General features: G+C 60.1%; 2 protein-coding genes and 1 long non-coding RNA gene across 3 annotated transcripts; 1 reads left to right on the top strand and 2 right to left on the bottom strand.

Moving 5' to 3' along the window:
- Positions 1 to 20: 20 nt before the first annotated feature.
- On the bottom strand, positions 21 to 1,168 carry TMEM210 (transmembrane protein 210). Its single transcript, XM_025475935.1, has 4 exons — positions 1,048 to 1,168; positions 768 to 903; positions 530 to 559; positions 21 to 264 (listed from the first exon to the last, which is right to left on the bottom strand). Exons 1-4 carry the CDS (start codon positions 1,133 to 1,135, stop codon positions 48 to 50), a joined length of 471 nt encoding a protein of 156 aa, XP_025331720.1. The 5' UTR covers positions 1,136 to 1,168; the 3' UTR covers positions 21 to 47.
- A 203-nt stretch (positions 1,169 to 1,371) lies between these two features.
- LOC118355647 (uncharacterized) lies at positions 1,372 to 5,407 on the top strand. Its single transcript, XR_004818485.2, has 2 exons — positions 1,372 to 2,516; positions 3,504 to 5,407. It is a non-coding gene; the product is annotated as an uncharacterized LOC118355647 (long non-coding RNA).
- On the bottom strand, positions 3,350 to 14,289 carry ANAPC2 (anaphase promoting complex subunit 2). Its single transcript, XM_025475933.3, has 13 exons — positions 14,154 to 14,289; positions 13,332 to 13,954; positions 12,042 to 12,174; positions 10,725 to 10,899; positions 10,185 to 10,304; positions 9,673 to 9,790; positions 8,441 to 8,622; positions 7,985 to 8,126; positions 7,602 to 7,677; positions 7,304 to 7,507; positions 4,123 to 4,252; positions 3,742 to 3,977; positions 3,350 to 3,641 (listed from the first exon to the last, which is right to left on the bottom strand). The coding sequence occupies exons 1-13, from the start codon at positions 14,256 to 14,258 to the stop codon at positions 3,429 to 3,431; spliced, it is 2,457 nt and encodes an 818-aa protein (XP_025331718.1). The 5' UTR covers positions 14,259 to 14,289; the 3' UTR covers positions 3,350 to 3,428.
- Positions 14,290 to 14,320: the final 31 nt, after the last annotated feature.

The following is a 14,320-nucleotide window of genomic DNA, read 5'->3' as shown; positions in this document are numbered from 1 at the left end:
CAGGGAGGAGCCCACAGGGATGACAGGGCAGAAGCACTAAATACTGTTTAATTCCCCTCCCCCAGACTGCCTGTGGCCCTGCTCAGGGATGGGTCCTCTATAGTCACGGATTGGGCCATCGAGTCCGTGGGAATGCTCATGAGGCCTTGATCCTCCAGGGGCGTCATCATGGAGACCTCCAGCTCAGGGTCCATGAGTTGGGACTCCACCTGCACTGAGTGCAGGTCCATGTGATCTTCCTGGACCCCAAAGTGCCCCACCAACCTGCATGACACGGGCGGGGTCAGGCAGGCTGCAGGGAGGCCTGACCAGCCCCCAGCACAGGTCTCACGAGGCGCTGACCCCCCTCCCAGGGCAGGCCTGGCCCTAAAGTTAGACCTGCACCTCCTGGGGGGTCAGGACCTTGGGGGTAGGGAGGGGGCAGGACTACCTGGGGGGTCAGGACCTCCCAGGGGTGCAGGACCTCCCAGGGGCCAAGACCTCCCCAGGACACGGCGCACCCCTGAGGTCTTCTCATGAGGTCACTTACCTGCTGTCCCTGTGTCTGGGGCATGGCTCACTGGGATGGGGGGCGGGGAGAACAACAAAAGGAGGTGTGAATCCTGGAACAATGCAGCTGACCTCCAGAAGCCCACAAGTGCCCCCCAGCCCAACCTGGGAAATGGTGTCCCTCAGCTACCCATGATACCCCACCCAGGGGCAGAGGCCCCTCCCCCAGCACAGTCCCGTGGCCCTCAGCCACCCTCCTCACCCTGGGACTCACATACCTCTTGGCTCGCATGACACCGACTGCCACGATGACAAGGGCACAGAAGCAGCTGGCACTGATGCCCGCCAGCACCACGAGCAGGGCGATGAGGGCCTCACGGCTGAGGCCAAGGCTGCACTCGCAGTACGTCCCAGCTGCAGAGACAGGGCCCGTGTGGCCGAGGGGCCCTCGTCACCCGCCAGTGGAGGACCCCTAGGGCCGCCCCTCACCCGGGCGGCCACCAGAAGGACACGGGAGGGGCCCTGGCAGGGGCAGGGTTCAGGGACAGGAGGAGGCACCTGCAGTAGGGATAAGCAAAAGGGACAAACATATCAGGCCAAGGGGGCTGCCAACCAGGCAGGAGTCAGGCTGGGGACAGGGGGCCATGTCCAGCCCCCAACCCCACCACACACCTCTGGACGGAACCCATCGGAAGGTGCTGACCTCACAGTAGGGCTCTGGAGTGGAGCAGGTGGGGGCAGGGCTTCGGCTGGAGTTTCACTGGCGCTCAGGGGCTGGAGCGGAGGAGCCCTGGGCAGGTGGCCCTGGGCTGGGGCAGGTAGAGGGACAGGCGCCTGGCAGCCCCTTCTGAGTGCGCTGTTGGACCCAAGGCAGAGGCAAGGATGGGGCTGCTCTGGCCTCGGGGGATGGTGCTTCATGGGGAAGGGGATGGAGCCCATGCTGAGGCCCCTGGGACAGTGGGAACAGTGGCCTGAAAACCCTGGGGGGCCCACAGCAAGGCTACTGTTTCTCGGCTGGGACGGCGGGGGCTGCAACAGCTCAGCTGACCAATGTCATCGCCCTTCCCCCAGAGGCTGGGACAAGCAGGGGCCAAGGAGGGGTGAGCCCTGGACCTGTGCTCACCAGCCCCCCCACTGTGTGTGGGGGGTCCTCCGGGGAGGGTCCCACCGGCACCCCAGCTGTGCCCAGGTCCATCAACCCCCCAGGATAGGTGGGGAGCACTGCCCACAGGTCATCCCAGAACCATATCCTCAGTGCAGCTGCCTCAGAAGTGGCCACAGGCAGCACCTAAGGCTCCATCATGTGCCATCCCAACTTAGAGCCCTCCTGTCCCTCTGAGGGCTTCATCCCTGTGCACCTGCCTGCCACCCAGACAAGCGCTGCCTGAGGGACTCACCTGCAGGCTGGTACCTTCAGAGTTAACCTCAGAGTCCTCCCAGGCCTCCTGCACTGCCTCTCCACCCTGAGGTCTCCGCCCTCCTCCCCTAACACCCTAGCCAAGTAAACCACCCAGGCAGCAAGAGATGCCCCACCCACAGTGGACCCCACGGGGCACCAGGGGCAAGGGTGTGGAGGGCCCCCCCACCCCGCACCAGAGCCCTCAGGGACTGGCCAACAGTTTCAGGCACAGCTCTGTGCTTGTCAATGAATGCCATGACCCAAGACACAGTTTTACCAGGTTCGTCCCTAAAACAAGTCCAAAGGGACATGAAGCAGGTGTGCCTGTGGCCAGAAGCAGAAGCCGCCACCCTGCTGGGCCAGTCTGGCAGGTTTGCATCCTGGTAGGATGACAAAGGTACACTCAGCCCAGTGCCAGGTGCCCTTCTACGTGGAGGGAATGGAGGGTGTCAGAGCCTCCTGGGCCTCCACCAGAACGCAGAGGAAGGCGGGAAGCCCTCTTCCAGTGACGGCCAGCACAGTAGCCCTGGTGCTGGGCACAGCTCACGGGAGGGAGACACTGGCTGATAAGACTACATGCCTAGTTTCCACTTCGTCCTCCAAACCTGTAGTGAACCGCATACTCTGGGTAAGAAGGGGGAAGTCCCAGGAGAAGGCTGATGTCAGGGCCCTGCGCAGCAAAGTGGATGGGGGGAACCCAAGGGCGTGGGGGCTCCAGGCCTGGAAAGACACCCCGGGCAGGTGGGAGCAGACTGGTGGAGATTCATTCGAGCCCCTGCTGCCTGGGGGAACATCGCCACCCGGCACTGGAGGCTGTAGCCCTGGTGTGCAGGTCTGAAGGCCTCCAGCCTGGGTGGAGCCAACATCCCTGCCCCCCACCCACTTCCTGGGACCTCAGGGGCTGAGGCAGTGCCAGGCCCCCCAACCCTGTAGACAGGACCCTTTGTGCTACACTGGGAAGGCCTGGCTCCCAGGATTCTGCACCTGAGCTCCTGACCGTGTCTGAGAGCATGGAACCACCTTCTCTGTGAGCCACAGAGCTAGCCCCTCCATCCAGCAGAGGATGTTCAGCTGCCCACACATCTCACGCATTCCAATGATGTTGGTCCCAGCAACAGCCCCGGACCCTCAGATCAGGAAGAGGGCAAGTGACCCATAGGCTCCTTCCCAAGGGCAGTGAGGCCTGGGGCAGGAGGGCCCTGGTGTCCTCCTGCCTGAGCTGCAATTTCCCAGGTGGGCCTTCACCAGCTGCTGTAGCCTAGCAACACCCTTGTGCCAGGACTCCAGAGTTAGAGCCCAAGCACAGGTATGTAAGCCAGGACCAGACCTGGCCACTTGGGTTTCCCCTCACCTGCTCCCAGGAAGCAGGTCTGACTAAGTTGGGGTAAGGAGTCAGGTCTGGAGGGAGAACCTGGACCACAGGCCCATGATGAGCCCACAAAGCCACCAGGACAGGGAACGGATAGAGAACCATTTGCTTTACTCTGCACTCTGGGGGCTGGGCAGGGGCACCCACCCACCCATCTTCCCGGTGGGCACATCAGCTGCAGCTCTTGGGCAGGCGGTAGACGCCGGCTGAGTAGACGAGCTGCTGGTCTCGCACCTTCTTCTGCAGGAAGCCCTGAAGCTCCTGCAGATCGATCTCAGCCAGTGCGGGGCCGGTCACCACGAACATGCGCAGCATGCTGTAGATGCGCTCCAGCGACAGGCTCTCCAGATTGGTCAGCATGGCCTGGATGTATGTCCAAAAAAGCTGGGGAGACAGAGGCCAGGCCAGCTGTTAGGCCAGCACCCGCAGGGATGCCACCTGGCCAGGGGCCGACCCAGGCCACCATCCCCCACCGCAGCCACACCAGCAGCTCCTCCTCCTTCTGGTCGGCCTGGGAAGCCATGCCGGAGTCACTCTCCTCGTCGCTGTCGATGAGCACCATGCTGTCTCGGTCCTGGGGCCGCTCCTCTTCAACGACAGAGAAGGTCCCAGCAGGCTCCTCCCTCAGCACGCCCTGCTGCAACCACACGGACATCCGCCGCCGCAGCAGTGCCACAGGCATCTTCACCACCTTGCTCAGCTCCTCCAAGGTCCAGGTAGCTGTGTGGAGCAGCCAGGAGCACTGGACACACGGGGCAAGGCCAAGCTTCCCCCTGCCCCGTCAACACCCTCTCCCACAGCCTCCCGGCATCAGCCTGCTGGGAGGCATGGCTGGGACAGGCCAACTAGGGGTCAGCAGGCTCACCTTGGTCCTGGAAGTATAGCAAGACCACCGCCTGCACGGGAGTCACGGCTACAGACAGGGTGCGGTCAGCCAGCTCCACATCCATGGTCACCAAGCCCAGAGTATGCTTCCAACTGAGGGTCCGCATCGCCTGGGGAGGGCTGGCGTCAGCACAGGCGGTCCTGCAGGTCTGGCTGAGTCCAGCTCAGAGCCCCCTGACTTGCCCCTACCAGGCAGGTGGCAGCAGTGGGCAGAGTGGAGGACGGGGCTCCTGCCCTCTCAACCACCCCGGTCTAACAATGAGCACTGACCACCCAGGGAGGGCTACTGATAGAATCATGTGGTCTCCACAAAAGACATCCACATCTGAACCCCCAGGACCCCAAAGCATGACCTGAGCTGGAGACGGGGTTGTTGCAGATGGGCCCAGTTACGACGAGGTCAGCTGGAGTGCAGTGGGCCCTGATGGAACATGGTCAGTGTGCTCACAGGGCAGAGGGAGACAGAGTGAGGACAGACGCAGAGACTGCAGGGATGCAGCCACAAGTCAAGAGACACCAAGAAAGGCCTGCAATCCCCTCCCCTCCTCGCTGGGGGGGACAGGAAGGACCGTCCCACAGCCCTGCTGACACCCTGGTCTCTGCACTAGCCTGCAGAATGGAGGACAAGCTTGTTTTAAAGACTCCTGTTGTAGCACTGTGATAGCCCACACTTTCGTCCTGGGAAGGGGGTGCTGCTGTAGCAAATACCCAGGATGTGAGAGTCTATGGAGTGGGGCGACGGGCAGAGACTGGAAGAGCAGCAAGCACATGCTCACTGAAGAGACTGTTGGCAGGAACGCGGCCAGGAACATGGTGAGGTGTCCACGTGAGGAGGTAGCTGCAGCAATGGAGGAATTGTGACCCTGCCAGCTAGTGGCAGAGCCCTATGTGAGCACGACGGATGGAGGAAAGTGTAAGAGCGGCCTCCCAGCAGCACACAAGAGGCCGGACTGTGCAGGGGAGCTAGCAGGCGGGCCCGGACGCTGCCCCTGCTCGGTGCGCGCTGGAGATGGAGCCCAGAGTACACCAGAGACCTGGACTCTGACGCTAGAGCTGACTAGTGGCTCCAGAAGAGCCAGGACAGAGACGGGCTGTCCAGAGAGGGGGTGTGTGAGGGCCCGTGGCCTGGAGGCCGTGTGTTTTAAGAGGCCCGGTGGGCAGGCTGAGGCAAGAAGAATCCTCCCCTGGAGCCTCCAGAGACTGCAGCCCTACAATCCATAACTCGATTTTGCCAGAACTAAGACAATAAATCTGCACTGTTTTAAGCCCCTCGTGGTACCTCGTTCTGGCAGCCCCAGGACCCTGACACAGTCAAGTGCTAAGAGTCTGTCTGCAACCCCTGAGCTCTAAAGGTGGAGACAATAGTGAACCCAACTTTGCAGAGAGAAAATGGGAGCAGAGTACAGCTTGCCCAGGTCACAACCCACAGAGTCATGGACAGGCTCTCTGGTTCCAAGGCCACCACTCCAGCCTGCAGCAGGGAAAACATGAGGCTCAGCAACAGAAAGCATAGCAGTAAGCACAGCTGAGGACACTCTGGCTGCACGGCCACCCACACATGTCCAGCATGACCATCAGGCCAAGATTCAGCTGGTGGGAGGCAGAGGTATGTGGTCACAGCCCTGACACAGCCATGCGGCCTGCCTCTGCCCCACCAGCATCCAGTTGGAGTTAAGACAAAGCACGCTGCAACATGGCCATCACATAAGGCCCATCAGGCCTAAGCAGAAAGACGTGGCTGAGCCACTCCTGGGACTCATGGCAAGGCCTCAGTGGGAGGTCTCAGGGCCTCTCCTGGCAGTGGCTACAAGCCATCAAGGCAGCCAGAAGGCAGGGAGCACAAAGATGCCCTACCCAGGGAGGAGTGGGTGTAGTGCCAGGAGGCTCCAGAGCGAGCACCCCACCATGGTCAGGCACAGAAGCCACAGGGTGGTCCAGTGGCCCAGCAGGAGCCAACAGGAGCTGCACAGACCCTTGCAGTCTTGTGCAGTGCTACCCTGAATATGGTCCCCGCTCTGGCCTCCTCCCTGCAGAGTGCCTAGCCTTACCCTTGCCTGTCTCTGAAAGGAAGCCCTTGCCTGTCTCTGAAAGGAAGCCCTCCTCCTTGCCTGTCTCTGAAAGGAAGCCCTCCTCCCTCCACAACTAGTTCCCCTAGCCTAGAACAACAGATTTGGAGAACCCATTGTCCCTCCCATGACCTGGCTCTGCTTCTCCCCCACCTCTCCCCACCCCAGCCCACTGTCTCCCTCCCAGGGCTCTGTCCTGAGGGCTCCTCAAGCCCTAGCTGCTGGCCCATCTTTGGAGGTGTTCCAGATGCTCCCAGGGCTCAGGCTCTGCTGCCCAGACACCTTCCACACTCATCCTCTGCTGTGGAACCCAGTGGCCCCTCAGGCCCCACAATCCCAGAACCTGCTTCACCAGTCCCCAGAAACCCAGGATGGGCACCCGAGCTCCCCACTCTCCCCAGACATGTCCCCACTGAGCCACCCCTACAAAGAAGGGCTCTTTGTGCCATCACTCTCTGCCCACACTAGGCTCCACCTGCACACACCTGCCACCTGCACTCCCAACCCAGGACTGCTGGGCCCAGCCCCATCCCTGACCACCCCACACACCTTGCAGTGTCCTCCTCCCGTGCTGAGACCCATGCCCTCAGGGCCCCAACAGCAGACAGCACAGCCCTGGTCCTCTAGCGTCCTGGGACCTGGGGAAGCAGCTTCTAGGGAAGCAAGCTGGGCAGTGGCAGAGACAGGGCAGGGTCACGGGAGTCAAATAGCTCATGGGCAATGTGAAGACCTCCTGGAGGCAGACACAGCTCCCTAACTCTCCCCAGGACAAGCCGAGCATGCCAGCTCCTGGTTCTAAGATGGCAGAGAGTAGGCAGTAGAAGAGGAAGCCCAGAAGGGGGGCGGGGAGAGCGTGAGCAATGTGGCCCTTTGGCTAGCATGGTACAGGGAAGCACATAGGCACACGTGGACAAGCTCCTGAGAGACAAGGGGAGCAGAATGTGGGCCCACCCTCTCGCCTACCCCCGACACAGAGGCACGTGAGGTGTCCGGAAACGACTGCAGGGATGGGTCACACCCTGCTTCTGCTGCACAGCATGGTTGGCAGGGTCCACCTGCCCCAGGGTTCCCACCACAGGGAGATGTGGACAGTACCTTCAGCTTCTCATACTTCTTGCAGTAGACCTCAAGGGCCTCCCTGATGTCCTCAGGGACTTCCAGCTTCTCATCCTTGAAGGGGGGCCAGAACTCACTGGATAGGATGACAGCATAGACCCCAAAAGGTGGCTGCTCCTCTGCGGGCCGCTTCTCATCCTCTTCACGAATGTTGGCATTGATGCGACGGGAATCTGCCATGTCCTGGAGAAGAGAAAGGAGGCAGGTGTCCCAAAGGGCCCAGGATAGGGCTAGGGGTGAGGCTGCGCCACATGGGCGGGGAGCCCTGGGGGCCCACCTTCAGCATGACCTCGCAGAAGTGCATCGGAGCCTCGCCAAAGCGCAGCTTCAGCAGTTCCACGTTGCGGATCTCCCTAGAAAGACGCATCTCTGAGGGGATGTGGCGTGCAAGCAGCAGCTACGGCAAAGTGCCAAATGCCTCCCAGAGAGGCTGCATGGGCGCACTCCCCACCAGGGCAGGGCCACTCCCAGGCCAAGAGGAGGGGTAGGAAGTGCAGCTCCAGCCATGGAGACCTGGGGCCTGCTCTATCCCAGCCTAGCGCCACCCCCTCACTGCCCCTGGCCTCCCCAAACCCCTGGCTGAGCTCAGGCCGGTCCTTGCTTGGCATCCCTGATGCCCCTCCCTCAGAAGCAGGGCAGGCAGCAGCTTGCAGGCCTCACCGCTCAGGACTGAAGCTGAACTGGTGCAGGAGGCGGTCAGCCAGCAGTGAGCGGTACTCGTTGATAAAGAGATCCTTGCTGCCGTAGATGCTGACCAGGAGACTGATGATGTCCGAGGAGCGCCGCTTGGAGCTGGACTTCCCTGCACAGCAGAGAGGGAGTGCCATCTGTGCTCAAGCAGGGCCCACCCTGCCCAGCCTGTGAGGCCCAGGCTCAGATCCCAGCTTGGGGGCAGGGTGGGCAGTGTATAGGCTGCCTGGGAACCCGCTCTTCCAGCAACCGGGCTGGGGACAGGCCACTGTGGGCCCACTCAAGCTGGCTGAAGCATTCGGGGGAACAGGTAGGGTAGGATGAGGCCAGATGACCCCCCGCAAACCTCAGGGCATGGTGAAAACCAACTAGAGGCCTGAACCCTCCCCCACAGTCCAGGGCCTGGCAGGGCTGGTGGGCACTGACCTGGATCGGCATCCACGGGGTCAGGGACCCAGTCCTCAGGCTCGCCAGAGTCATCCTCGCTGTCCTGACCAGTCTCCAGGCTCGCCGGATCGGTCTTGGACAGCTCAACAGCCAAGTCCCCTGTCCCGTCCGAGTCCCCTGTCAGCCCAGCCACAATCTGCCGCACAGTATCCTCCCGTGTCCTGCCAAATATGAGCATTGCTGGTCCTCACGGCACCTCTCCCTGCTCTCCATACTAGCCCACACCACCCTATCTCCTCGCCCAGCAGCCAGTGCCTATTGGCCACGTGCTTAAGCTGAGTTTACCAAATTTTGTCTCAAAGGATAATAACGATAGTGAAAATAACTAAAAACCCACCATCTTCCAGGAGCACCAAGAATTGAAATAAGACACAACCAGGGTGCGTGGGGGGCTCAGGAGGTGAAGCACCTGCCTTCAGCTCAGATCATGATCCCGAGGTCCTGGGATCAAGTCCTGCATCAGGCTCCCTGCTCAGCAGGGAGTCGGTTTCTCCCTCTGCCCTCCCCTGCTGCTGTGCGCGCGTTCTCTCTCACTCAAAGTAAATAAAATCCTTTTTTCTTAAGATTTTATTTACTAACGAGAGACAGAGACACAGGGAGAGGCACAAGCAGGCTCGATATGGGACTTGATCCCAGGACCCTGGGGTCACACCCTGTGCTAAAGACAGACCCTCAACCACTGAGCCGTACAGATGCTCCCATAGAAATAAAATCTTAAAAAAAAAGGAAAAGTAAGAAAACCAGGTCCTTCACAACCAAGAGATGGTAAACGTGAGTCAGGGCAGCTCCGGATGCCTCCCAGCCCCAGCCCTGAGCCTCCACTGCCCCAGGCGTTTCTGGGCAGCTGTACCACAGTACCTATTCAACACAATCTTTGACAGACCACCCAACAGCCTCTGCTCCTCGTCAGCCTGGGGGCCTGTCCAGCAAGGCAAAGCTGAGCGGGGGCCTCTCTGTGCTGGGAGAAGGGGAGGAGGATGGAGAGCAGGGATGCAAGGGGGGCCCCCCCAGTGTCTGCACACAGGTGGTGGCACTGGGCAATAGGTACAGGAGGGAGCCCTGGCCAGGCCATGTGGCCCTACAGGAAGGACAGAGTGTCCCTGGTGTTTCAAAGGCACAGGGACCCAGGAGGAGCATGGCTGCACAAATGGGTCCAGGAGACAAATGCTCCAGGTTGGAGCAGCTCCCTGGGGCTCACCTGCGGTACTCACCTCAGGTAGCGGCGAATGGGCTCACAAGCCACCTCCAGGATAACCATGGAAGGGTCCAGCACACGCAGGGCCTTGATGGCAGATATGTAGAGGGTGATGATGTCACATGTGTTGACACCTGCGGCCAGGATGGAGGACGGCAGTCACCACAGTACCCAGGACTTGTGGTTCCACGAGCAAGCAGCTGCGCCCTGGCTGGGCAGGCTTCAGGTTGTCTGTGTGACCTCCCTCCTCAGGACACCAGTGTGACATGCAGGAAGTAGCCTCCTCCCCGCCAACTCTCAGGTGCTCTCCCCAGAATTTTCCGAGATCCAAGCCCCCCCTCACTGGGTGGTCTGTTCTGAAGAGATCACATACCCCACCTGCCCTGAGGTCACACCCATCATTTCCTGTGACTCCCTCCAAGGGAAGATAAAGTGGAGTGCCCTGACCCTCCTAAGGGCTGCGTAAACCTGCTCCCTACACAGGCCCTGGGCTGGGGAGGCTGGACTCTCAGCCAGCAGCTTCAGCACCTGGATGGAGGAGCCGTGTCTCCAGGGCAGCCTTAAGGGACAGGAGCAGCTGCTGCCTCTGATCGGTCCTCTCCAGGCAGTACTTAAGGTCCTCAATGGCTGGCCGGGAGTCTGGGAAGTCTGTAGGAAGAGTACCAGCCTTTGTACATGCATGCAAATACCCAAACACACAGATGCCAGCACCCACATGCTGTGCACACAAGACACAAGGTCAGCGGAGCCCAGAGGGTAAGCAGCTGCACCTCCACTCTGGAACACCGAGAGACATCTGTTAGGTGCTTCAGGTCATCCTTGTGCCTATGCGTGCCCATCGTCCACCCCCACCCCCAACCCCGTGGTGCAGAAGGACAGAGCAGACATGAGGCTGAGAGGATGAGAGTGGACATTTCTGATGTCCCACCACACCACCCTGACCCAGACACTGAGCTGAGGTAGCCCATGCTGGTGGACGCCACAGTCCCCAGTGCCCCTCACTGCCTGCAAGATCTGAAGGGCAAAGGCCCAGGAAAGGTGGGCTACTGCAGTGGGCAGGGGGCCAACCTCGGATGATGCTGAAGAGCTCCTCGATGCGTAGGCTGGCATAGATACGGTAGAAGAACCTTTGCACGTGGCAGCGCCAGCGACGGAGTGTGTTGCCAGCCTCAGGGGATGCAGGCCTGGCTGGGCCATCCTGCAGGAATACCTTGCCCAGCCAGCCGACCACCCTCTCGATCCACTGTTGGAAGGTATGGGGAGGTAAGGAGCTGAGCCCCAGTCTGACGTGGACCAGAGGCCAGGAGAAGCTACACAGCGGCCCACCCTGCAGCCAGCCCTGGGGAGCCCCCAAGCCGCCTGCTCTGGAGTAGGATAGTAAGCCCAAAGGAAGCCTCCCAGGCCTCCCCTCAATGTGCCCCCACACCCTAAGACCTCAGTGCCCAGGCTTATCTCTGGCAATGGTGGGCCTGATGCAGGGCACGGAGAGAGTGCTCACCTCTGACTCGGTAGACAGACTCCCGGGGGCCACGCATCTGACTGGCCCCATCGTGTGCAGACAACGTGAGGACCATTCTGAACGCATGTACATTTATAGGCAACATGGCCACGTGGACCCCAGGATGAGTACATTCCCCCATAAACTATATAGCCACAGATAAACGTCTGGGTGCTCTGTTACATGGGAGCAACACAGGTACCCCAGCCAGGCCTCTGGGCTCACACCCACGTGAGACCACTGCCACAGAAGTACTTGCTTTGAATCCCCATCACAGCTAGGCTGCATTCTCAGGCAGAAGAAAACAGGCAAGAAATAAGAGCAGGCTGGACAGTCCCTTGTGGTTGGGCCTATCACTTCCACAACCTGGGGAGTCCAGAACAGAGCCCCAGACCATGCTCCAACCACATGGGTGCCAAGACCCTCACTGGGACACCCCAAACCTTGGCACAGCCTCCAGCAAAGTGACTCTGCACAGACTGTGCTGAGCATGGCACGGGGGGTCTCTTGCTGTCAGTAGGGCCAGCCTCCACTCAGCACCAAGACAGCTTCCACCACCCTCCAGGTCTTGGTTCACCCATCTCCATACACTCTCGCCGCTTCTAAAACCAGGGGGTGAGACACCTGGGTGGCTCAGTGGTTGAGTGTCTGCCTTCAGCCCAGGGCATGATCCTGCAGTCCCGGGATCGAGTCCCACATCAGGGTCCCTGCATGGAGCCTGCTTCTCCCTCTGCCTGTGTCTCTGCCTATCTCTCTCTGTGTCTCTCATGATAAATGAATAAAATCCTTAAAAAAAATAAAAAATAAAAAAATAAAACCAGGGGTCAGGTTTGCTAGAAACCTATTCTACAGTCCGCAGGGGATAGGGCCTAAGAGGCTGTCCTTACCTTGTGGAACTCACGCAGGAAGGAGCGCTCATACTCGCCCCGGCAGCGGTCCTCCATCCTCTCCCTGGTCACCTGGTGCAGGGTGGTGGTCACAGCCTCGGCACTGACCCGCTCCAACAGACTGAGCCTGTGTCTGGAGGAGAGCCCTGCCCGTGGAGCACATAAAACATAATCCTTTCCCCCACCTCCCATGCCCTCTATAACAAAGGCTTCAAATAAGCTGCTGGGAGGACACAGCCCTGCCCTCCCCAGCTGACTTCCCTGACTGGGCTGACACCCTGGCCTTCCCTGTGTGTGTGGTGGGTGTGGCTCTCAGGGCCAAAGCCTCATCTCCCAAATGTGACTCTGAAACAACAGCTAAACACATCCCTGTCCTGGTCACATGTATAGAAGTCCTCAGTTATGCCTTTTGGTGCAAACCCTGGTCAGCAATGGCAAAGGGAGTCAAGAGGCGAGGAGAAAGCATGTTTCTGTGTCTGAGATGAACCCAGTGAAAGCCATTCAGGGCTCCCTGACCCCTGCCAGCAACAGGACCACTCCCTAACAGCTGCACTGCTGTTGCTTCACTCAATGAGACAAAATTGTTATAAGCAACCACAAAGGACAAAAGGTCAACAGGTCAGAACCTGGCTTTAATAACAACAAAACCCTTTCCTCTTTAAAGACTGGAAAGGGCAGCCCTGGTGGCTCAGCGGTTTAGTGCCGTCCTCAGCCCAGGGCCTGATCCTGGAGACCTGGGATCGAGTCCCACGTCAGGCTCCCTTCATGGAGCCTGCTTCTCCCTCTGCTTCTCTCTCTCTCTGTATCTCTCATGAACTAATAAAAAAAAAAAAAAAAAAAAAAACTGGAAAGACAATCTGCTTGCCAGCATGTTGGCCTAATCCCCAGCTCGTCCTGGAAAGCATAAAAAAAAAAATCTCTCTTTTTTTTTTTTTGCAATTATAGGAGAGGATAACTATCTTCCCTTCCCTGGAGAGCCTACAGAAGACACAGCAGACTTGTATGTGACCGGAAATCTGGAATCACATAGGGTCTTGGTGTGCACGCAGTGTGAAACCTGAGATTAGCGTGAGTGGCAGAGATACTTGTTCTTTTTATCCAGGACAAAGAGTATAAATTCACAGCACAGGGACCCTGGGGACTGTCCCTTTGTAATGTCCAGGACTGTCAGGGCAGAGATGCCCCCCTCCCCAGAGCCAGCTCACCAGCTTTCTGAAGAGGCCGCTGGACCCAGGAAAGTAATCTAGAGTCAAGAAGAACAGGGAAATGGCCACAGCCACAAGTACTCACAGGACCTGGCTGAGCTGGTGAAACTGCTCCAGGGCCTGGCGGCACCAGCATTGCTGTTTGTCACTGCCACACCCCGCACACAGGGGGCTCTGCAGAAGTCTGTAGTACCGCCGGCGGGCGTACCTGCTGTCCAACTCCCCCTCTAGTTCCGGGTCTGTGCCCCCTTCCCCCTTCCTCTTACTCTGCATGTAGACTCTCAAAAACCGCCCGTAGAGGCGCTGAATCATCTCCTGAAACATTCTGGGAGTGGAAAAGAACAGGACGCCCCGCAAGGTGGTATGGACTTTCTCCCGAAGCCCCTGAGCGCCTGCGCCCATCAGCAAGCCCAGGCGAGTCCACTTCTCCAGCAGCTCCAGGCTACGCAGGTAGGGGTCCAGGCGACTCTCCAGCAGGCCGAAGGCGTCAAGGAGCAGCAGAAGGCACTGGGGCTCGTCCGCACAGTTCTCACGCTGGGAGATGGTATTCCAGAACTCGAGCGAGATGTGGGCCTGCAGGTCGTTCTGCAGCACCTCCACAAACCACTCCTCCAGCACCGAGTGCAAGCCGTGGCCCCTCAACACCTCCACCGCCGCCCGGAGCTCCTCCTCCTTCGGCGGCACCGCACCGCTGGTGCGGGAGGACGCCTGCGGTGCAGAAAACCGTGAGAAGGGAACGCGGAGGGACGCGGAAAGCGCGGGGACGGACGGGGAGCAGTGGGGAAGGGACGCAGCGGAGGGGAGGCTGCGGCCGACGCCAGGTAGGGGCTGTCCGGGAGCACAACGCCCACCCGGCGGACGTCCCAGGGACCCCGCGCGGGCCCGCTGCCCTCTCCCGGGGCCTCACCAGTCCGAGCGCGGCCGGCGGCACTAGCCCGGTGCTCACGGTGTTCCAGGCCAGCAACAGCTCCTGTGCGGGCCCGGGGTCGCCGTCGCGCCCCGCCGCCGCCATCTGCGCGGCCCCCTCCAGGTCCCCCGAGCTCCGGGTGCGGCGCGCGGCGATGACGCACACGA

Source organism: Canis lupus, chromosome 9 (genome assembly GCF_003254725.2).
Source record: "Canis lupus dingo isolate Sandy chromosome 9, ASM325472v2, whole genome shotgun sequence".
Lineage (NCBI taxonomy): Eukaryota > Metazoa > Chordata > Mammalia > Carnivora > Canidae > Canis > Canis lupus.
The sequence above is the reverse complement of the archived record's forward strand: the minus strand, read 5'-3'. Positions and strand labels throughout refer to the sequence as shown.